General features: G+C 32.3%; 3 protein-coding genes across 4 annotated transcripts; all 3 read left to right on the top strand.

The window, feature by feature from the left end:
* On the top strand, positions 17,013-18,125 carry LOC104763452. The gene has a single exon (XM_010486821.1). The coding sequence runs from the start codon at positions 17,013-17,015 to the stop codon at positions 18,123-18,125; it is 1,113 nt and encodes a 370-aa protein (XP_010485123.1).
* LOC104763451 lies at positions 19,939-21,051 on the top strand. The gene has a single exon (XM_010486820.1). The coding sequence runs from the start codon at positions 19,939-19,941 to the stop codon at positions 21,049-21,051; it is 1,113 nt and encodes a 370-aa protein (XP_010485122.1).
* On the top strand, positions 22,265-23,325 carry LOC104761451. 2 transcript variants are annotated; one of them, XM_010484533.2, is made up of 3 exons: positions 22,265-22,584; positions 22,822-22,952; positions 23,093-23,325. In XM_010484533.2, the coding sequence occupies exons 1-3, from the start codon at positions 22,522-22,524 to the stop codon at positions 23,247-23,249; spliced, it is 351 nt and encodes a 116-aa protein (XP_010482835.1). In that variant the 5' UTR covers positions 22,265-22,521; the 3' UTR covers positions 23,250-23,325. The 2 variants fall into 2 exon arrangements, with proteins under 2 accessions (XP_010482835.1, XP_010482836.1); XM_010484534.2 differs by having other exon boundaries at positions 22,270-22,584; positions 23,040-23,325.

Here is a 23,934-nt window from a genome sequence, read left to right as displayed (position 1 = left end):
TATTTTGGTTGGTGAATTTAGAGGGGGTGAATGAAAATATGTGTTGTAGTTACCAGTTATCACTGAATGTCTAAACTCTATATAGTGACTTTTAATTTAATGTGGTTGAAGATAAAATACCGCTAAAGTTTCGTATGTTGGTATCTAGAGATTTCAAAAGTTATTTACCTTAGCCATTAATTAGTTCATTTTTGTTAACATTGTTCAACAAACCATATCTATTTTTACCATCCCAGGTTTTATATATTCTCTAAAATATGTGAGATAATATTTTTTGAAAAATATGGAAAAAACATTAATGTGTCTCATGCCGTTAATTAATTAGGAGATGGAAGACTTGGTGGGCAAGCTCAAAACCATCTTGTATACGGTCGTCTTCCATTAGAGTTTTATTGCTTTCCGTTTACAACTTTTTCCTAAAAATTCTTCATGGCTCTGCTTCTCGGCCGACGGCTCTTGAGGCTCCGCCTAGGGTCCGTGAGATCCTCTCTTCTCCTTATTCCATCTAATGGCTTCTCAACTTCCTTGCTGCAACCTCCTTGTTCCCATGCTTCAGAAGTTAGAGAGTGATGGTTAGAATTGCCATATATATGTAAGTTATGTACATATTCTAAAGAAATGACAAATCACTATGTTGGAGTTTCGTGAACAAGGAAACTCAAATACTTTTTGTTTCTACAACAACCCAACAAAAATGAACATTTCATATGACTTATGCCAAACACATATCTTCTATCTTCCACTTTTTCTATTTTATAAACTCGGTTTTATATGCTGACAATATAAACTCCATGCTTAAGAATATATCATATATGTCGTATATATCTCCTTTATCGAGAATACTTACATAGAGATATAATAATATAACAATTTTTGTGTTGCTACCGCTGATATATTTATATATATATATATATATAATTTAGTATTTATTTGTATATTTATATATTAAATACGTTAATATATATATCAGTCATAATATTACAGATGGATAACCAAAGAAACTAATATGGCCTCGCAAATCCGTTGGAAAATTCCTTGGAAATTCTTAAGAAAATTGAGAGGGCTGCCCGAGGGAAGATGAATAGTAGTCAGATTAAGAAAAAAAACTCGTTTTCTAAGAAAACCCTCGGAAATTTCCGACGAATTACTGAAGCTTAAACCGCGTCCTCTGAAATCTGTCAGAAAATTTCTTCGCGTCCTCTGAAATTCGTCTGAAATTTCCGACGACTTCCTAGGGATTTTTATTTATTTGAAGAATATAGTAGTTTTGATACATCTAATGTGTTGTCTAATATTATAATAAGCCATATTTGAAAATAAATTAGATTATAAAGCATTGTACTACAAAAAAATGCAACACTTGAAAGATTACTACATTATCTAAACTTAAGTGTTTATAAGATGATATTAGAGATATAGTTGTTGAAACTTCGTGTAAAGTTATTTGATTTATAAAAACTATGTGACTTTTTATCTATTATGATCCTAAATGTAATTGTGTTGACAATATGTCTTAGTCTAGTGTTAAACAACTCTTAAAATCAATCAATTTTTCTAAAATTGTTATATATAATAAAATCCATCTGAAATTTCTCGGAAATTTTCGACGGATTACCAAGGGGTTTTGATATTTCCGACCGAATTCCAAGGGATGTGGACTGTTCCGAGGAATTTCCAAAGTTTGTGTTTTTTCGGTTAAATAAATGGTTGGTTGGCCAATAAATATACATGCAGTGATTATGCGACGGATTTTCGAGGGGACCAAAAATTTTCAGATGGATTTCAGAGGGATGGTGAATTTCTGATGGGTTTGCGAAGCGAAAAATAATACCCGCCTATTATTTAATTCACGCGGCAAAACCCTAATTGTTTCCTAGGGATTTCCGACGGTTATGTCTCTCTGAAAGTTTTATATTTATACATGGCCTCACAATTTTTTCCCAGCCGCAACTGCACTACTAAAACCGTTTGTTGCCCCTCCGTCGGTGTTCTTCTCCTCTCCGCCGATTGTTGCCTTGCCGCCGGTCTTTCCTTCCCTCCGCTAGTCCCTCCGCTGGTGGCCATTTTTTCCCTCCGTTGGTGATCTTTTCCTTCCCTCCGTTGGTGGCCTTCTCCTCTCCTCCGCCGTCGGTCATCTGCTTCCCTTCCACCGCTGGTCATCTGCTTTTCTCTGCCAATGGCCTCCTTCAACCAGTCACCATCTACAAACATCTGAAATCATGTAAGTTTCATATTTTATTATGATTTTTATTTGTGATTCTTAGTTTTGTTTGTTAATATTTTGTTAGAATTAGGTTTTTGAATACATTTAATTAGATCTTGATTGGATTTATTATTGAATTAAGGTTTTGATATGGATTTAGATTTTAATTTTAGAAAGAATTTATTTGTGTAGAAATAATTTATTTTAGAATTAGGTTTTTAAAAACATTTTATTTATTTGTTGATTACTAATTTAGAAGATTTTGATATTAGTTTAAAGATTTTCATTGGATTTAGTTTTGAAGTTGTTATATTTTGGGATTTAGAATAGTTTTGTAAATAAAAAAAAAATTTATTTGATTACTAATTTATTTAAATTGTGTAGGTTTTTCTTATAATTTTGATATTAGTTTAAAGATATTGATTGGATTTAGTTTTGAAGTTGTTATATTTTGGGATTTAGTATAGTTTTGTAAATAAAAAAATACATTCTATTTGATTACTAATTTATTTAAATTATGTAGGTTATTCTTATAATTTTGATATTAGTTTAAAGATTTTGATTGGATTTACTTTTAAATTTGTTATATTTTGGGATTTAGAATAGTTTTGTAAATTGTTAAAAATACATTTAATTTGAATGCTAATTTATTTAAATTGTGTAGATTTTTCTTATAATTTTGATATTAGTTTAAAGATTTTGATTGGATTCAATTTATTTATTTGTTGATTACTATTTTATTAAATTGTGTAGGTCTTATGGAGGAAGTGAAGTAAGAAAACCTCAAGATTAAGGAACAATTTATCCATATGCAAACAACACTCTCCCAACTTCAAAGTTTCATTTCCCCCCAATTTACTGGACAATTCCTTCCTTCTAATCCTAGCTAATTTGTTTTTTTTTCTAAACTATTTTAATTTTATGAAATTTTTTTATTTCGTTGGATATTATTTTGTATGGGGGTGTATATATTTTTTATTAGGATATTTTCAACTATATAGGATGTATATAGTTGGATAAATATTTATTTTCAGCCTTTTGATATATTGTTATTTTATTTATTATTGAAAATTTTATATTTTTATTTATATTTTTTAGATTTTTATATTTTTATTTATAATTTCGTAATTTATATAGAAGATCACTCGGAAAGTCCTCGGAAAGTCCTCGGAAACTCCATTGTCGTCAGAAAGTCCTCGGAAACAAGATCTTTTGGAAATCTCTCGGAAAACTTATCTCTTGGAAATCCCTTGAAAACGTGAAGCCCTTGGAATTCTCTCGAAAGGCTTTTGTCCTTGGAATTCCGTTGGAAGGTAAGTGCCATTGAAAATCTCTCGGTAATTTGGCGTCCTTGGAAATCCCTTGGAAATAATTCATCCTTGGAAATCTGTCGGAAATTTCCGACGGATTTCAGACGATTTCTAATATCCGACAAGCGGTTTCCGAGGACTTTTTATTCTCGGTAAATCGTTGGATAAGGCCGTTTCCGAGGATTTACCGACGATTCTCTTCCTCGAAAATTGGCTGTTTTCTTGTAATGTTGGAGATCCACTAATTAACCTCATATCCAAATTTTCATGAATCCGAATCAAGCATGCATACAAAAATAAAGTGGCCGGCGTTGAGTAATCATTTAGAAGATAGTCAAACGATATCTCCATGAAATATTAAATGTTTTTAATTGTATAGACACATGAAGGGCTTATAAGGAGGCGTTGGTGAATAGTTAGTGGATTAACCGTCACTTGACTGACATCAACAAACCAGGTATGTATAATCAGCATGTAGAAGACAATCAAGCGATAATTACGTACATGAAAATATTAATTAGATGGTTCTAATTGTATTTGGATCATGAGCATTTTTTGTTTACCGTCATGTATACTATGCATACTTGTATGTATATTTAAACTTTTCTTTGTCTTAATGAGGTCTACTAATTAAAATTGTACACTACTTCGAAATTGACTATAAAGAACACAATCATACAATAAAACGAAGCTTATTGTTCCATCCATCAACGAGTTTCTCCATAAACCATAAACAATAAAACGAAGCTTATTTACGAATTATGATCAAGAACAGAATTAATTATCATTTTAAAATAAAAAATTTACTGATAATAGATACAAACCTATCATTAAGAAACTCTTAGAATGTTTATATAAATTAAGCCAAATTATTTAAAGATTAAGGGAATATTTGCAATATTTGTTTTTGCATGCAGTAAGATTCCATCTAGCGATGGAGTCTTAAAACTACAGACTTACATCAACTGTGTATTTTTCTTTTGGATGTGCTTAAAAGTTTTGTAACTATACGAAACTACAGACTTCTTATTTTTCTTTTCTTTTTAATCATTATTTTTAACATAACTAAAATTATTTTAAGGATATATTGGTTTTAGGGCATATAGTTTGAGTTTGTAGGTTTTTATTAAGTTCGGGACATTAATTACGCAAGTCGCAAGAATAGGAGATATGACAAACATATATGTATAGAGAACTAACATAATCTTAAATATTTTTAGTTAACTTAACTAGAGAATTACCGGATCCGAAGCAGGAAGAAAGCCAGCGAGTAGAGAAGCGGGATGAGATGCTTCTCAAACTTAGGCTTCTTGAAAACATATCGTGAGAGAGAAGTGTATATATGTATGATCGAGAGAGAAAGAGAGAGTGAGTATAAGATCCATAGATTGCATCACTTTATATATACGCATAACTTGGTGGACAATCTTTGTACGTTTTTAATTAGTAGATTTCAAGTTTTAACCAAACTATATTTTAACTCACGGTACACTGCGGGATTATGCTTTTTTATATTTTATATTACTTAATAAAAAAATATTATGTTGGATCAAATATATATTTTAAAAGATTTTCATAATAATATTGAGATATTTGTAATTTTAGTGTGGATTTTCATATTTCTAAGTTTTTTATTTATTTATTTGACATGATGACGTACGAGAGCAAGTAATGTACATGCACGTACTTAAATGTTAATGATGTCCGTATATTTTAACTTCTTCAAATCATCTGTGTTAAGAATTACAAAAATGCTTTTAGTGATTGCTAAAAGAAGAAGAAATGATTTTTCGTTTAGATGATTGACATATATATATATATATATATACATATATTTGTTTTATATGAAATTGTGCTGGTTTGTTGTTGTAATTTGTAATTGATGGTGGTGGTGGAGGCCATGGTTGGTCCTGTGTTGCAATGGGCCCTCGTCCTCTGTTGTTGTCGTCTCCATTGCGGGAGCCGGAGCCGGAGGAAAGTGGACGAGAAGAGAACCGGAATGAGACGCTTCTCAATGTTAAACTTCTTGAAAACATTTTTTGAAGAGATAGAATATGCGTGTGATCGAGAGAGAAAGAGAGAGTGAATGTAAAAGATCGATATATTGCATAACTATATATAACTAGGGTAGTACCCGCGCTACGCCGGAGGGAGGTTTTTTGTGTAATTTTAATTATTATGTGTGGTTTTTTTTTTTATCATGTGTTGTATTCTGTTTTTTGTATGTTTATCTTGGAATAGAAATTCATTATATCTTTAGCATCTTATTTGTGAATTGTTATGTGGATGATTCTCATGTGGTTTTGATTGGCTGTATTTGTTTTTTTTTTTTGATTAATGGAGTTTTTTTATATGTAAATTAACGTATATTATGCACTTGGTTTGGAAGTGCTTTTTGTTTGAGTTTTTTTTTTTTTTTGCAAACAGTTACTTTTGTTTTGTGGAACAAAATGAATCATCCTTTGTAGTATATTTTTACAATAGTTGTTTTGAGAATTTGAGATTGTCTGCTTTATTAATGGAAAATAGGTGGTGAGTTGGGCGGAGTTACTCTTCTTCTGTTTCTTTGTTATCTTCACCTGCATATATATATATATATATATATATATATATATATATATATATATATTTTTGTTTTTTGTTAGTATTTGTGATAATGAAAGGTTAAGTATTATTGTTTTGATTTTTTGTTTGGTATTACCTGTGCGTGTGTGTTGAAGATTGTTGAATATCTCTTTGTAGACGACATTTTTGATTATTGCCTGCTTTGCTTTTTCATGCCTTCATTGGGATCATGGGATGGAAGACTGGGAGTCCAAGCCAAAACAACCTTACAAAGAAGTACAGAATCATCAAATCAGTTCCCATAGTGATATGTTAAGGTAAATCTAATTATTCGATAAAATACTTATCCTAATTATTTATTTAATTTCTTGTTTTATTCAAATATTTATTTAATTTCATAATTTGTATATATTGTATGTACAACTATTTATTTAATTTCATAATTTTTCAATGGTTACAATCTTAATAAATATCATATTAACTCATCTAATCCTTATAAAATAAAACAATAAATATTAAAAAGTAAGATGATATTATTAAAGAAAAGTGTTTATTATGTGGTGTACAACAAGTTAAAATATCACGAGACATGGTTATATGATAGGACGAGTTTGGATTGATATTGATAGAAATTTAAAATATCATTAATTCAAAACTACACAGACAAAAACATCATATTCATTATTTTGTCAACACTATCAATATTGAGTAATATACATATTTACTAAGTTGAAATACATATTATGTAAAAAAAAACATATTGTTTCACGGTATACCATGGGATATAAAAATATACAATCTTAAACACTAAACTAAGCTAACAAAATTAACAAGTAAATAAAACTTAAAATTAAAAAATATAGTAATAAATAATTAGCTCCTCGGAGTAGGGTGGATTAAAATCTAGTGTTTGTTATACTATATGGATCAAAGTAGAATTAAATTATAACTAAATATGTTTCTTTAAACAGCTTCGACTTCATTAATAGAAATATAAACAAAAGCGTTTTTAACAATCAGATAAAATATCAAAAATTGTTCAATAGGTTTTGTTTGTTTTGTCACATGAGAAAGTTACTCTAGAGAGTCATCTTAGCTTGTGTTGCATCAAATTCATCTTCCTTTCTAGGAAGATTATGTCTTACACGGACTTGAGCGTTTGGAGAGGTTGTTATTGGGCTGAAGAAGTTGCTCTTCTAGCTCCGCTGATGTCTCATTTGCAGCCACGAGTTCCCCAAAATCCAACCGGAGTTGACTAATTCATCATATCTTCCTGACTCAACAATCCTTCTCTCTCGCATAACCTGAAAATTCATTTATTTCATAAGAACAAGTTCGAGTCTTTGGATTTCGATAAGATAAAAGTATAAATAATTGTTCTACCAAAATGCAGTCTACGTTGTGCAAGAAATCCACTTGATGGGTTACTAGCAATATGGTCATGCTTTTCAGAGTTCCTCTTACACAATTTTATACCAAAACATCACAATAACAAAAATCAACGCAACCTTTTTACCTTTTAATACATGAAAGAGTTTTTTATTTTTCAAACCAATAAATGTGAATCGCCAACAAAAATAAAATTGTAACTAACAAAATTGGATATTGGGCTTAGTTAAGTGCCCATTCTTCTTTGAAGAATAGGGGTCGGGTCCGATAATGGAATGAATCAAGAGCACCGGATCCTACTACGTAATATCTTTGTTACTCTTGACTTGCCGGTTTTCTCTACATTTTATCTGCGGCATTATAAATTAAAATCACCATAAAAATCCACTCTCTCAGAAATGAATCAGTACATGTGGCTACAACCTACAGGCCACATGCAATCACCATTTTAGTCAGTTTATTTTTTACAATGAAGTCCACATCTTCTAAAGTCCAAATGTCTGTAAAGGGTTTAATTAATCGTTAGTGTCTCAATCCGTCCCTAAAGAAACCTCATATCTGATCCTCGTTTGTTTTACTTCAAGTTACAACCTATAAAATTTTAACCAGACACAGAACGGCAAAGTTAATTAGAATCGTTGTGGGTTTTAATGATGGCAGCCTTTACGTGGGAGACGTAAATACAAGCAACATTAATTTGGACTTTTTTTCTGAACAAAAACAAATAGTATAAGTTTGGGCTAAAATGTCAATATATATAGTTAAGGATGTGTCACTAAAAATAAATTATAAGGTATATTACAAATTCTTAAAACTTTAGTCTAGATTTCAAATTTATAATAAGTAGATTTCAAGTTTCTAACCAAATTTAGGGTACGGTACACCCAGACTCGGTATCCTATATTAATAGTTTTTGGATAGTTGAATCCAAAATATATTTTGAAAAGTTAACAGTGTGACGAGTCATCATTTTCTCTACGATAGTTTTGGCATCCCAAATACATATTTTATTTATTTTTACATCTAGCATATTATTTGTAGCTGTCAAAATATGTGGTTGAAGAGACAGTCAATCTCTATCGGAATCATCAAAGGTTAAAAATACAAAAATCTTGACCAATACATATTAGAGGGATTATTGGTTATATGATTTTAATAGATTTGGCAATTCCAACAAAAATCATGTGTTATTTAATCATTGATTTTAAAATATTTATCAAAATTGGGTGTTATTGGTTCTATAATTTACAAATACTTGTTAAAATCCCATGTTATTCATTTAATGATTTGTTTTTGGATTTCAAATTCCACAATATGTTTTAAATGGATTTGAAAGTGTAAAATAAAGGGTTCAAATCCAAGGATAAAACATGTTATTTCAAAATTTATGTGTTTTGATTTCTAGAATTTACAATTCCATATGGATTTATAAATCACCTCTCCAATAACAGCCCCTAAATTTGTATGAGCAAACTTTTCATATAAAGCTTTTTATCTTTATATCAAATAATTTATTATGTATTTTTAAAAAACAAAAAATATACATATATATATATAAATTAATGAAATAATAATATTGCAAAGAAAACATAGTAGAAACAAACAAAAATATGTGGTTGAAGAGACAATCAATTTCTGAATGGATTGGTGTGGTTGCTACTATGGTTGGTTTGGATTCTTTGAGGGTTACTGGTACCTCGAGATTCTCCCTGAGATTGGGTAATGATTGGAATGAGCGAAAGTTTTGTAAGAATTATCGCAAAAATCTTTCGTCATTACTTTGGGAATATGGTTCTGATCTGGTTTATTGTATTTTAACCAGTCCCGGCGCTGACCCAGTGCAGGAGGTGCATTTGCACCATGTCCAAACAAAATTCAATTTTTTTTCTTTTATGTTTACCCTAATTATTTAATAAAATCTGAATTAAACTAATAAAACTATTTACGCTTTAAACCTAACTTAAACATATTATTGTCTTTCTTCTAATTTTTTTGACTTATAGTTACTTTTCTACTTTTTTAAATCTGATAAGTAATTAGAATATTCAGGTAAAATTTTTATTTTCCTCCTAAAATTTTAGTTGCATCGGGTGTACTCCATGTTTAAGCCGGCCCTGGTTTTAACGAGAGAGAGGACCCAAGTATGGGACCTTGGTGCAGTTGTCTTGTTGTTCACGTTTAAGAGTAATTCTTTTTCAGATAATATTGCTTGCATTTGTTCCTTTGTTACATCGAAATTGAGATCATAATTTTGTTGACACTTTTAACAAAGATAAAAAATATTTTGTTGCTGCATGATTGAATATCGGAATTTTTAAATGTATTAATTCGATCATGAGGCTTTGTTTTTTTTTTTTTTTTTCTACAGTCATGTAGAGGATTCACGATACTGTTACATATATACAATAGTAGGAGTATATATTTTATTAGATGAGGACTCGCCCGATATGCGGGTTTAAAGTTTTATAAATGAAATTAAATTTATTAAAATTTATCATATGTTATATAGAAATTTTATTTTTGTTATAATACACTGATTTATATCTATTTACAAATCTTTTATGTATGTTACTATTAAAAGTATATTTTTATACCGAAATATACTCTTGTATGTTACAAAAATATTCTTTATCACCATCTAGAAACTGTCTATATAAACACATTAAGCCAAGTATATTACTTTCACATCTGCATTGTTTTTTAATTACTAAAATTGTTGGCTCAAATTTTTGAATAAAAAATATATTACATAATATACTAATCAATGATGTATCATCACAATAATGTATGACCACCATGGAGAAAACATCGGCTCTGCCTTCATCCCTTATGGAGAGAACCTTGCGTCCAACTTCCTCCACCATGGAGAGAACTTTGGCTCCGCCTTTAACCCTTGGAGAGATAACCTTGCGTCCAATCTCCTCCACCTTTCTCCCTTGCAGAGATAACTTTGTGTCCAACCTTCTCTACCATAAGGAGAACCTCAGCTCTGCCCTCCTCCTATGTGGAGAAAATATGTTCACGTCTTTTTGCCATCTCAAAATGGCTTGTTGCGACAACCAATGAAAGTAAAAACAATTTTCTAACTTCACAAAAAAATCTTTTGATAGTAACTAATGTTAAATTTCCCAATGTATTCGTGATAGTAACTATGCCAAAGTGAAAGTAAAATAGTTGGCTTAATGTGTTTATAGATAACATAATATACTAATCAATGATGTATCATCACAATAATGTATGACCGCCATGGAAAAAACCTCGGCTCCGCCCTCATCCCTTATGGAGAGAATCTTGCGTCCAACTTCCTTCATCATGTAGAGAACCTTGGCTTCGTCTTCCTCTCTTGGAGAAATAACCTTGCGTCCAACCTCCTCCACCTTCCTCTGTTGGGTAGATAACCTTTCACCCATCATGAAGTTCTCTCAAGAACCTTGACTGAAAAAATAAGTGCATTTTGGTGACGTATGTGGCTAAATCAATTCTTTTAAACATTTCCGCAAACCAGGGTGTCAGAGTCTTTGAGCTCCTCTGGATCTATCAACAACGATTTATTTTTTTTAATCTTTCTATCTATGTTTGTTGTACGCTTGTGTTTGATTAGACTATTTTATCAATTCATTAGGTTGATAAGCTTCTATTTGTTATCTCCTTTTGGAATTGAATGAATAATGGTAACAATTATGTATGCAAAAAAAAAAAGAAGGGTTTATCACCAACCAATCAAAGTTGAGAAATTGAAAGATAATTAATTTGGCATAATTAAAGAAACAATAGAAAATTATAAGAATATTAATATATGAATCCCAAATCTTTCAAAGATTAAAATATAAATTAAAACAATCTAAAAATACTACAATAAATTTTAAATACAGTATTAGAAAAAGAAGACTCATATATTAATCTTTTTTTTTGTCAACATATTAATATTACCTATTCCCAACTGAAAAAAGAGAAAGTGGTAGAAAATTTTGGCTTAAGAAAATAAGAAAAATTTACCTTTCCATTAAAATATATTCCCAATTAAACAAAGTTGAAAAAAAAATTTTTGAATAAATTATTTAAATATGAGGCCATCTTTGATTATATAGAAGTGAGTACAAAATTTAGAATTAATAATTAATAGTATATTTTCCTTAATCCTTTTTTCTATTTTTTAATAATTAATCACTTAAAATTAAAAATAAGTAAATAATATTATAATTTCGAATTTTATGAAATATATATATATATATATATAACCTCCTTATAATTACTTTAAAAAACTTTGTTTTTTTTCTAAATGCTGAAATTTTTTATAATTATATTTTTACTTTATTTNCGCCTTGGGAAACCTGCGTTGATAAGATCCTCTCTTATTCTGTCTAATAGCTTCTCAACTTCCTTGCTTCAAACCCCACCTTGTTCCATCGTCGGCGGTTCTCATTGTGGAGGGGATCTCGGTNTTGTTAATGACTAACTTTCAAAACCCAACTTTATATAATAAGATATGTCTTATTATAATAATTACATATTCTATTTGCCATTAGTTTCTTCCCCTTTTATATATTTTCTTTTCTACGTTCATATATTGTAGGTTATTGTTATCATAACAAATTATGTATGCTTAGAACGTACAAAATTTAATCCCCTATATAATAAAATGGAAGTATACAACATTGTTTTGTAGACTATAGTATAATTTTAATAAGTTAGTTACAAATAGTGAAATTGGTTATAGAACCAGTATCGTCTCTCTTTAACCTTTAATTAAGATTTTTTGTTAATTAGCATTAAAGATAAAATAGACAAGGGAAGCTAATGATACTTGAGTCTTTAAAAAATAAAAAAAAAAAACCTCGAAAAATATCACAATTAATTTATATGGAGATGAAAAAAAATATGAGAGGCAAGGCCATTCCTCTTTACTAATGTAGAGTTTAAGGTGGAGAAGATTACCAACTCTTTAATTAGGGTTTTGTTAATTGCTTTTCATTTAGAACATTCTATTCATGCCTCTGTTTCTCATTCGGCTCTGAAGGCTTCCCCCTTTGGAAGCCTGCGTTGATAAGATCATCATCGGCGCTGATGCCCTCGGAGCAGATCTCGGAAGACTCGTCATTTAGATCACAAAGACCAACAACAGTGTGTTTTGTAGGTCTTTTACTTTCAGTTCTTGTTTTTCAAAGTTAAACACACGAACGAAAAACATTAATTCCGCGAGTGATCAAACATTTCTTGCAAAAGCTTCAAGAAACCTTCAAAATCAAAGGATTCTCAACATAGATAATGCATCAATTTAGGTTCAGTTACCCAGGCATTTTGGTTCGGTTGGTGTCGAACCGATTGGTTTCTCATGTAATTTTTTTTTGAGTTAATTGGAGTTTTGATACGTTTTTGAAACATAATTATCAAAATGATACAAAACATAATTATCAAAATGATACACTCACTATTTACAATTAGAGAAACCCACATTTGACACTGTTCCTCTGTTTTTCTTTTATTTTTTTGCCATTCAACAGTTTTATTAATTATATTTGCTGTCATTGTACTTTTCTTTTTCTCCATATTTCTTGATTTCTTAAATAATTACTGATATATTTTTTTTATTGAAAACTTCATAGATACACAAAATCAATATTTTTTCTTTACAATTTGATATGAAATTTGTTTAATAATTTTTAAATATATTATATACATCTTTTGTATCCGTACACATTTTTAAGTGTACATATGTCTATACACCTTATTAAGTGTACAAATGTTTGTACACATTATTAAGTGTACTGATGTCTGTACACCTTTTAAGTGTACAGATGTTTAGACATAAGTGTACAGATGTCTGTACACATTATTAAGTATACATATGTAACTTTTACAAAACCATTGCAGTACACACATTTGAAACTCTAAGTATTAAACAAATTACATATGTACACTTAATAATGTGTACATGCATCTGTACATTTAATAAGGTGTATAAACATCTGTACACTTAAAAAAGTGTACGGATACAAAGATGTAAAAAAAAATTTAATATTGTCAAATAAAATCATCAAACAAAATGCATAACAAATTATCAAGAAAAAAACATAGTGTTTTTTTATGTGGAAAAAATTTGGAAACAAAAGATATATTAATAAATATTTGAATAATTAAAAAAAGATGAATGTGATGAAAAAAAAGAAATAAACAAATCTAGAAAAAGGAGATCTTTACTTGTAATTTTGAACATTTGGATTCAACCCCACATTTTCTCTATCTCACACCATCTATGTTAAACACATAGTATATATGGGGAATTTTTCTAGTTTTAAATAATAACTGTACTATAAAACCTATTTTGTTTCCAAAATGTATTGTTTTGCTAACAAACCCTTCTTTTTTTTAATATCCAGACCATACCAAAATATACCGATTAAAATCAAAATTAAATCACTTATAATCAATACACAACTTTAACCGAACTATTTCGGTCAACCAATAACTGAATAATTTTGGCTCATTTCGGTTCGGTTAGTCGTAGTCGCAGGCTGGTCCAATATTGGCTCAATCTTCTCTTTAAAGAAAAGAGAGAATGAGCGTCGTTTTCGTAACCGACTTGTATATATTTAAGTCGGTTAATTACCGACGTGAGATATTGAAAAAACTGACGTAAAAAGCCGTATATTTTGTAGTGCATTTGCGTAATGAAATGTCACTCGGTTTAGAAACATCAACTCCGCTCCTCTTCATTTTTTTAAGTCGGTTTAAAAAGTGACTTCTACAAACCAATTTTTAGTTTTTTACTCTCTCTTTTTTCTAATACGCAATTTGACAACACATCAAACATTATATTTCACATACCAATTTCGGTTTGCTGTCAAATTTTCTTACCAAAATTTGTTTCCTTATTCTCCACTACACAAATAAATTCGTCAAATCCAAAAACGAAAGAATATATAAAATTTGTGTCATACCAAAACTTGGTGAGCAAGGCCATTAGGTTTTTTTTTTTGCCGGAGATCATTTCCAAAAACGTATCCTATCTCATGTCTCTGCTTCTCACTGGGCTCTCGAGGCTCCGCCTTGGGAAACCTGCGTTGATAAGATCCTCTCTTATTCTGTCTAATAGCTTCTCAACTTCCTTGCTTCAAACCCCACCTTGTTCCATCGTCGGCGGTTCTCATTGTGGAGGGGATCTCGGTAGACTCGTTATTAGCTACGCTAATGAATTTACAAGCACTAGTTTGGAAAAGAAGGTGCCTCTGGAGTTGGTGAACGATGGTGTTAACAATGAGATGGTAACCATCGGAGCATCTCATGGCTGGATAGCTACATTCAATAGGGAAGACGAAGTTCTGCGACTCCAAGACGATCTAAACCCTGTTGCATCGGATACAGATCCCAAACGTATTCCCTTGCCTTATCTTGTTACTCTGCCTCATTGCCAAACCCAAATCATTACAAACGTGTCAATGTCCAGGTCTTCTCCAGAGGATAAAGACTGTATTGTGGCTGTCAAGTTCTTTGGACCTCAACTCAGCTTTTTGAAACCCCCTCTAAGTCAAAGTAACTCCAAGTGGCACAACATCAAGATCGAAAACCCCTGTTTTTCCTCCTCCCGTGTAATGTATTCCAAGAAAGACGACATGTTTCGCATTCCCGGATCTGGAGGCCAGCTTATCGCATCATGGGATCTCCGTAAACACAAGCGCAAACCCATGCTTCAGAAGCTGCGTTATCAAAACCTTTCCGAGCTGACAGAGACGAAACGAGAGATTCTGGTTTCGTGCTGCACAAGCGAACACTTGGTGGAGTCAGATTCCACTGGTGAAACTTTCTTGGTTAAGTGGTACCAGAAGAGTGCTGAGATTGTCGACGGTATTGCCAAAATGGAAACAAAAGATGTATTGCTGTTCAAGCTTGACGAAGAAGGAAACGCCNTTTTTGAAACATAATTATCAAAATGATACAAAACATAATTATCAAAATGATACACTCACTATTTACAATTAGAGAAACCCACATTTGACACTGTTCCTCTGTTTTTCTTTTATTTTTTTGCCATTCAACAGTTTTATTAATTATATTTGCTGTCATTGTACTTTTCTTTTTCTCCATATTTCTTGATTTCTTAAATAATTACTGATATATTTTTTTTATTGAAAACTTCATAGATACACAAAATCAATATTTTTTCTTTACAATTTGATATGAAATTTGTTTAATAATTTTTAAATATATTATATACATCTTTTGTATCCGTACACATTTTTAAGTGTACATATGTCTATACACCTTATTAAGTGTACAAATGTTTGTACACATTATTAAGTGTACTGATGTCTGTACACCTTTTAAGTGTACAGATGTTTAGACATAAGTGTACAGATGTCTGTACACATTATTAAGTATACATATGTAACTTTTACAAAACCATTGCAGTACACACATTTGAAACTCTAAGTATTAAACAAATTACATATGTACACTTAATAATGTGTACATGCATCTGTACATTTAATAAGGTGTATAAACATCTGTACACTTAAAAAAGTGTACGGATACAAAGATGTAAAAAAAAATTTAATATTGTCAAATAAAATCATCAAACAAAATGCATAACAAATTATCAAGAAAAAAACATAGTGTTTTTTTATGTGGAAAAAATTTGGAAACAAAAGATATATTAATAAATATTTGAATAATTAAAAAAAGATGAATGTGATGAAAAAAAAGAAATAAACAAATCTAGAAAAAGGAGATCTTTACTTGTAATTTTGAACATTTGGATTCAACCCCACATTTTCTCTATCTCACACCATCTATGTTAAACACATAGTATATATGGGGAATTTTTCTAGTTTTAAATAATAACTGTACTATAAAACCTATTTTGTTTCCAAAATGTATTGTTTTGCTAACAAACCCTTCTTTTTTTTAATATCCAGACCATACCAAAATATACCGATTAAAATCAAAATTAAATCACTTATAATCAATACACAACTTTAACCGAACTATTTCGGTCAACCAATAACTGAATAATTTTGGCTCATTTCGGTTCGGTTAGTCGTAGTCGCAGGCTGGTCCAATATTGGCTCAATCTTCTCTTTAAAGAAAAGAGAGAATGAGCGTCGTTTTCGTAACCGACTTGTATATATTTAAGTCGGTTAATTACCGACGTGAGATATTGAAAAAACTGACGTAAAAAGCCGTATATTTTGTAGTGCATTTGCGTAATGAAATGTCACTCGGTTTAGAAACATCAACTCCGCTCCTCTTCATTTTTTTAAGTCGGTTTAAAAAGTGACTTCTACAAACCAATTTTTAGTTTTTTACTCTCTCTTTTTTCTAATACGCAATTTGACAACACATCAAACATTATATTTCACATACCAATTTCGGTTTGCTGTCAAATTTTCTTACCAAAATTTGTTTCCTTATTCTCCACTACACAAATAAATTCGTCAAATCCAAAAACGAAAGAATATATAAAATTTGTGTCATACCAAAACTTGGTGAGCAAGGCCATTAGGTTTTTTTTTTTGCCGGAGATCATTTCCAAAAACGTATCCTATCTCATGTCTCTGCTTCTCACTGGGCTCTCGAGGCTCCGCCTTGGGAAACCTGCGTTGATAAGATCCTCTCTTATTCTGTCTAATAGCTTCTCAACTTCCTTGCTTCAAACCCCACCTTGTTCCATCGTCGGCGGTTCTCATTGTGGAGGGGATCTCGGTAGACTCGTTATTAGCTACGCTAATGAATTTACAAGCACTAGTTTGGAAAAGAAGGTGCCTCTGGAGTTGGTGAACGATGGTGTTAACAATGAGATGGTAACCATCGGAGCATCTCATGGCTGGATAGCTACATTCAATAGGGAAGACGAAGTTCTGCGACTCCAAGACGATCTAAACCCTGTTGCATCGGATACAGATCCCAAACGTATTCCCTTGCCTTATCTTGTTACTCTGCCTCATTGCCAAACCCAAATCATTACAAACGTGTCAATGTCCAGGTCTTCTCCAGAGGATAAAGACTGTATTGTGGCTGTCAAGTTCTTTGGACCTCAACTCAGCTTTTTGAAACCCCCTCTAAGTCAAAGTAACTCCAAGTGGCACAACATCAAGATCGAAAACCCCTGTTTTTCCTCCTCCCGTGTAATGTATTCCAAGAAAGACGACATGTTTCGCATTCCCGGATCTGGAGGCCAGCTTATCGCATCATGGGATCTCCGTAAACACAAGCGCAAACCCATGCTTCAGAAGCTGCGTTATCAAAACCTTTCCGAGCTGACAGAGACGAAACGAGAGATTCTGGTTTCGTGCTGCACAAGCGAACACTTGGTGGAGTCAGAATCCACTGGTGAAACTTTCTTGGTTAAGTGGTACCAGAAGAGTGCTGAGATTGTCGACGGTATTGCCAAAATGGAAACAAAAGATGTATTGCTGTTCAAGCTTGACGAAGAAGGAAACGCCGTTTACACTAAAGACATTGGAGATCTCTGCATTTTCATCTCAAAGTCTGAACCTTTCTGTGTCCCTGCTTCTTCCTTTCCTGGCATGCACTCTAACACTGTCTTCATCTGGGATGTGGATGGAATCACATTGGTCGATCTGGGTGGTTTCAACCCCATCTTTAGTAGAATTGGTAAGCTCTCGGCCCCTTTTCATATTCCACCTCAAAATATAAACTAGGAGTTTAGAAATGAGTATGAGTTATGCACCCACAGTTATGAATCCTCCAAGCCTTGAGTAGACTCACTGATGATTGAGTGTGTGTGACAAGTTATTGACTAAAAATGTTGCCTTTGTGCAGTTGGTTTTCAAATTTAAGAGGTAATTCTTTGGGATTAATATTGAAAGTTTTAAGATGCTACTTTGAGAGATAAAGATTATAAATCAAATCATTTTGTTGGAAGTTAATACTATTGTGTGTGCTGCCGCATGAATTAATATTCAAAGGCTTTTTCTTGTTATTCCCTAAATATTATTTCAGGGTTGTCTCTTTCCTGAGAAGTCTCTATAAAAAAAAAAAAAACAATTACTCAAATGTTATCCAAAAGTTGGTTTATTACTAATATGTTATTAATCAAAGATAATTACTCAAATGTTTAGTGCCCTGGTGTAATTACAATTTACTTCTTGAGTTTAGTTTTTCGNAAATATATTATATACATCTTTTGTATCCGTACACATTTTTAAGTGTACATATGTCTATACACCTTATTAAGTGTACAAATGTTTGTACACATTATTAAGTGTACTGATGTCTGTACACCTTTTAAGTGTACAGATGTTTAGACATAAGTGTACAGATGTCTGTACACATTATTAAGTATACATATGTAACTTTTACAAAACCATTGCAGTACACACATTTGAAACTCTAAGTATTAAACAAATTACATATGTACACTTAATAATGTGTACATGCATCTGTACATTTAATAAGGTGTATAAACATCTGTACACTTAAAAAAGTGTACGGATACAAAGATGTAAAAAAAAATTTAATATTGTCAAATAAAATCATCAAACAAAATGCATAACAAATTATCAAGAAAAAAACATAGTGTTTTTTTATGTGGAAAAAATTTGGAAACAAAAGATATATTAATAAATATTTGAATAATTAAAAAAAGATGAATGTGATGAAAAAAAAGAAATAAACAAATCTAGAAAAAGGAGATCTTTACTTGTAATTTTGAACATTTGGATTCAACCCCACATTTTCTCTATCTCACACCATCTATGTTAAACACATAGTATATATGGGGAATTTTTCTAGTTTTAAATAATAACTGTACTATAAAACCTATTTTGTTTCCAAAATGTATTGTTTTGCTAACAAACCCTTCTTTTTTTTAATATCCAGACCATACCAAAATATACCGATTAAAATCAAAATTAAATCACTTATAATCAATACACAACTTTAACCGAACTATTTCGGTCAACCAATAACTGAATAATTTTGGCTCATTTCGGTTCGGTTAGTCGTAGTCGCAGGCTGGTCCAATATTGGCTCAATCTTCTCTTTAAAGAAAAGAGAGAATGAGCGTCGTTTTCGTAACCGACTTGTATATATTTAAGTCGGTTAATTACCGACGTGAGATATTGAAAAAACTGACGTAAAAAGCCGTATATTTTGTAGTGCATTTGCGTAATGAAATGTCACTCGGTTTAGAAACATCAACTCCGCTCCTCTTCATTTTTTTAAGTCGGTTTAAAAAGTGACTTCTACAAACCAATTTTTAGTTTTTTACTCTCTCTTTTTTCTAATACGCAATTTGACAACACATCAAACATTATATTTCACATACCAATTTCGGTTTGCTGTCAAATTTTCTTACCAAAATTTGTTTCCTTATTCTCCACTACACAAATAAATTCGTCAAATCCAAAAACGAAAGAATATATAAAATTTGTGTCATACCAAAACTTGGTGAGCAAGGCCATTAGGTTTTTTTTTTTGCCGGAGATCATTTCCAAAAACGTATCCTATCTCATGTCTCTGCTTCTCACTGGGCTCTCGAGGCTCCGCCTTGGGAAACCTGCGTTGATAAGATCCTCTCTTATTCTGTCTAATAGCTTCTCAACTTCCTTGCTTCAAACCCCACCTTGTTCCATCGTCGGCGGTTCTCATTGTGGAGGGGATCTCGGTAGACTCGTTATTAGCTACGCTAATGAATTTACAAGCACTAGTTTGGAAAAGAAGGTGCCTCTGGAGTTGGTGAACGATGGTGTTAACAATGAGATGGTAACCATCGGAGCATCTCATGGCTGGATAGCTACATTCAATAGGGAAGACGAAGTTCTGCGACTCCAAGACGATCTAAACCCTGTTGCATCGGATACAGATCCCAAACGTATTCCCTTGCCTTATCTTGTTACTCTGCCTCATTGCCAAACCCAAATCATTACAAACGTGTCAATGTCCAGGTCTTCTCCAGAGGATAAAGACTGTATTGTGGCTGTCAAGTTCTTTGGACCTCAACTCAGCTTTTTGAAACCCCCTCTAAGTCAAAGTAACTCCAAGTGGCACAACATCAAGATCGAAAACCCCTGTTTTTCCTCCTCCCGTGTAATGTATTCCAAGAAAGACGACATGTTTCGCATTCCCGGATCTGGAGGCCAGCTTATCGCATCATGGGATCTCCGTAAACACAAGCGCAAACCCATGCTTCAGAAGCTGCGTTATCAAAACCTTTCCGAGCTGACAGAGACGAAACGAGAGATTCTGGTTTCGTGCTGCACAAGCGAACACTTGGTGGAGTCAGAATCCACTGGTGAAACTTTCTTGGTTAAGTGGTACCAGAAGAGTGCTGAGATTGTCGACGGTATTGCCAAAATGGAAACAAAAGATGTATTGCTGTTCAAGCTTGACGAAGAAGGAAACGCCGTTTACACTAAAGACATTGGAGATCTCTGCATTTTCATCTCAAAGTCTGAACCTTTCTGTGTCCCTGCTTCTTCCTTTCCTGGCATGCACTCTAACACTGTCTTCATCTGGGATGTGGATGGAATCACATTGGTCGATCTGGGTGGTTTCAACCCCATCTTTAGTAGAATTGGTAAGCTCTCGGCCCCTTTTCATATTCCACCTCAAAATATAAACTAGGAGTTTAGAAATGAGTATGAGTTATGCACCCACAGTTATGAATCCTCCAAGCCTTGAGTAGACTCACTGATGATTGAGTGTGTGTGACAAGTTATTGACTAAAAATGTTGCCTTTGTGCAGTTGGTTTTCAAATTTAAGAGGTAATTCTTTGGGATTAATATTGAAAGTTTTAAGATGCTACTTTGAGAGATAAAGATTATAAATCAAATCATTTTGTTGGAAGTTAATACTATTGTGTGTGCTGCCGCATGAATTAATATTCAAAGGCTTTTTCTTGTTATTCCCTAAATATTATTTCAGGGTTGTCTCTTTCCTGAGAAGTCTCTATAAAAAAAAAAAAAACAATTACTCAAATGTTATCCAAAAGTTGGTTTATTACTAATATGTTATTAATCAAAGATAATTACTCAAATGTTTAGTGCCCTGGTGTAATTACAATTTACTTCTTGAGTTTAGTTTTTCGATTTTGAGTAAAAAAATAAGAAAAAAGCACATCAACAAATTAAAATACACATCATTTTTGATTTTCCATGTCACTAACCAGTTTTTTTTAGAATCGAGATTTGCTTTTTTTTTTTGTTTATGTCAAAGAGGGGAAACAAACAGTTTCCACTGTTCCTAACCCAATTTGCCCCAAAACAAAAGTTTAAACCCTAGAGAAGCTTAGTTAGTCTTCGTCGGAGAAGAAAGACAAACTCTGATGAGGACAAGCGGTGACGTTTACGGAGCAGATGCGGTTTCAACCAGACAGGACGAAAAAATATTGTTCAAAGATGAGAAATCGCCAAGACAATTCGAATACACGACCTGGGGGGTCTCAAAGACTCGTCAAGGAAGAGACTGGTTCTGATTCTTCTCTTAAGAACACGACCACCACCACCACCCCCATAAACAAACCAATTCACTACACAGATCAACAACAAGCCGAGCTTCTCAGGAAACTTGATCCTATTAAAGTTGAGCTTCTCAACAAGCCGAATCAGATAGTGGTGCTTCTGATTGGTCCGCCAGGAAGCGGCAAATCGACGTTTTTTGACACCGTGATGCGTTCCTTTCTCCGCCCTTGGTCTCGCTTCTGCCAGGTTTCTCNCCACTGGATTTAGTTTTTCGATTTTGAGTAAAAAAAAAAAATACACATCAACAAATTAAAATACACATCAGATATAATTTAACAGTTTTTTTTTTTTTTTTGTATCAAACAGTTATTTGTTCTTGTTTATACTAAAAGAGGGAAAGTGAATAGTTTTCACTCTTCCTCGTTCTATCTTCTTGTTCTACATCTCCTCGGCCGTTTCCTCCGGAGGATTCCGATCCCTCTCTCTCTCTCTCTCTTTTATCATTCTTGTACCTACTTTGGACTTGAACTGTTCTTCCTTAGATTGCTTGATTTGTCTGGGTTATTCGTCTCCCTGCGGAATCGATTATCGAGGATCCAACTTTTTTGTTTTTTTTTTTTCTCAATCGCCGCCATGAGTTCCTCGATCCAGATCGTTGATGAGCAGCAATTAGATGTTTTGCCTCTTCAAGATCAGGTCTTTCTTTCCGTTTTTTCCCTTATTAATCAATTAATATAATGAAAATATCAAATTTTTGTGGTTGGTTGTGCTTTTTACTTTCTGAATTGTTGTTCTGAGAAATTGTGGATGGTGATGCTCAATTTCTTTTTCTTGTATCCGAAAGAAACCTTCTTTAGGATGGTGATGCTCAATCTCTTTATTATTGATTCATTGACGAGGTTGATGAGTTAAGATATCGTTTTCTGTATATAGGATGAAAAGAAGACTCAAGAAGTGAGCAATGAGCTGGGTTTCGGGAACCATGGCGGCTGTTGTGCAATCTGCTTGGATACTATACCTCTTCAAGAAACTGCTATGGTTAAAGGCTGTGAGCATGCTTACTGGTACGTCTTTTGGATTTCTTGGTACTATACATAGTGTTGTTTTTATCTTTCTTTTTTTATGAGGATTGATGCTGATTTGGTTGTTAGCCCTGTTCAAAACATCGGCCGATTTGACCGATTCCACGCCGTGTAATCGCTAGGCAGCAAGGAGCCGCCGCGATTATGTACAAATCGGACAGAAAAAGAAAAAAAATCATTTTTGAGTTGATTGTTCACTTAAATATGATGTTACTTGTGGAGATCTACTATTTTTATGTTATATCCAGTTGCAAATATGATGAAATCTGTAAAAATTGAGTAAAAAAAAAGTTGGCTGCCATGATTAGGTTTTACAGTTTCCGAATCGTGAATGGAGAAGATGACTAATAAATTATCATTTTGCCCCTTGTTAATAAATACAAAAAAATGGACGAAACACATAAAGGGGGAGTCGAACCCGACACATTTGCAATTATTGGCAAGCCTTCAATCAATTGAGCTGTCAAACATTTCAACTAAATCTTGGTATAACTTCTATATAACCCATTAATATTAGATATTTTATTATTTATTATATATAATAATAAAAACCCATAAAACTAATTCCTGATTAATTTCCAATAAATATTGTTAACAAGAACAAACTGATAGTTACAGAGTACTTCAATGGACCCAGATGCGCTTCATTTCTCTGTCTCGGCTCAACACATGGACCAGAAACGGACATATCAATGATTTGCTCGGATGAGAAAGAGGTTTACACGGGGAATGGAAGTTTGTTGACTAAAAAACATTTGTATTTCTTTTTGGTAGGACTTGTACTTGGATATGTAAAAACATTTGGAATTCTTTGTTTAGTATCTTTTCAATGTTACGGCTAAGTTATGGACTTCATAGCTAGTTATAAGTAAATATTAAATAAACATATATGTTATAGCTGAGTTATGTACTTCGTACAGCTGAGTTATCGTTAAGTTATATATTTCGTATGGCTGAGTTATGT

The sequence above is a fragment of the Camelina sativa genome, chromosome 18 (assembly GCF_000633955.1).
Source record: "Camelina sativa cultivar DH55 chromosome 18, Cs, whole genome shotgun sequence".
NCBI lineage: Eukaryota > Viridiplantae > Streptophyta > Magnoliopsida > Brassicales > Brassicaceae > Camelina > Camelina sativa.
The sequence above is the reverse complement of the archived record's forward strand: the minus strand, read 5'-3'. Positions and strand labels throughout refer to the sequence as shown.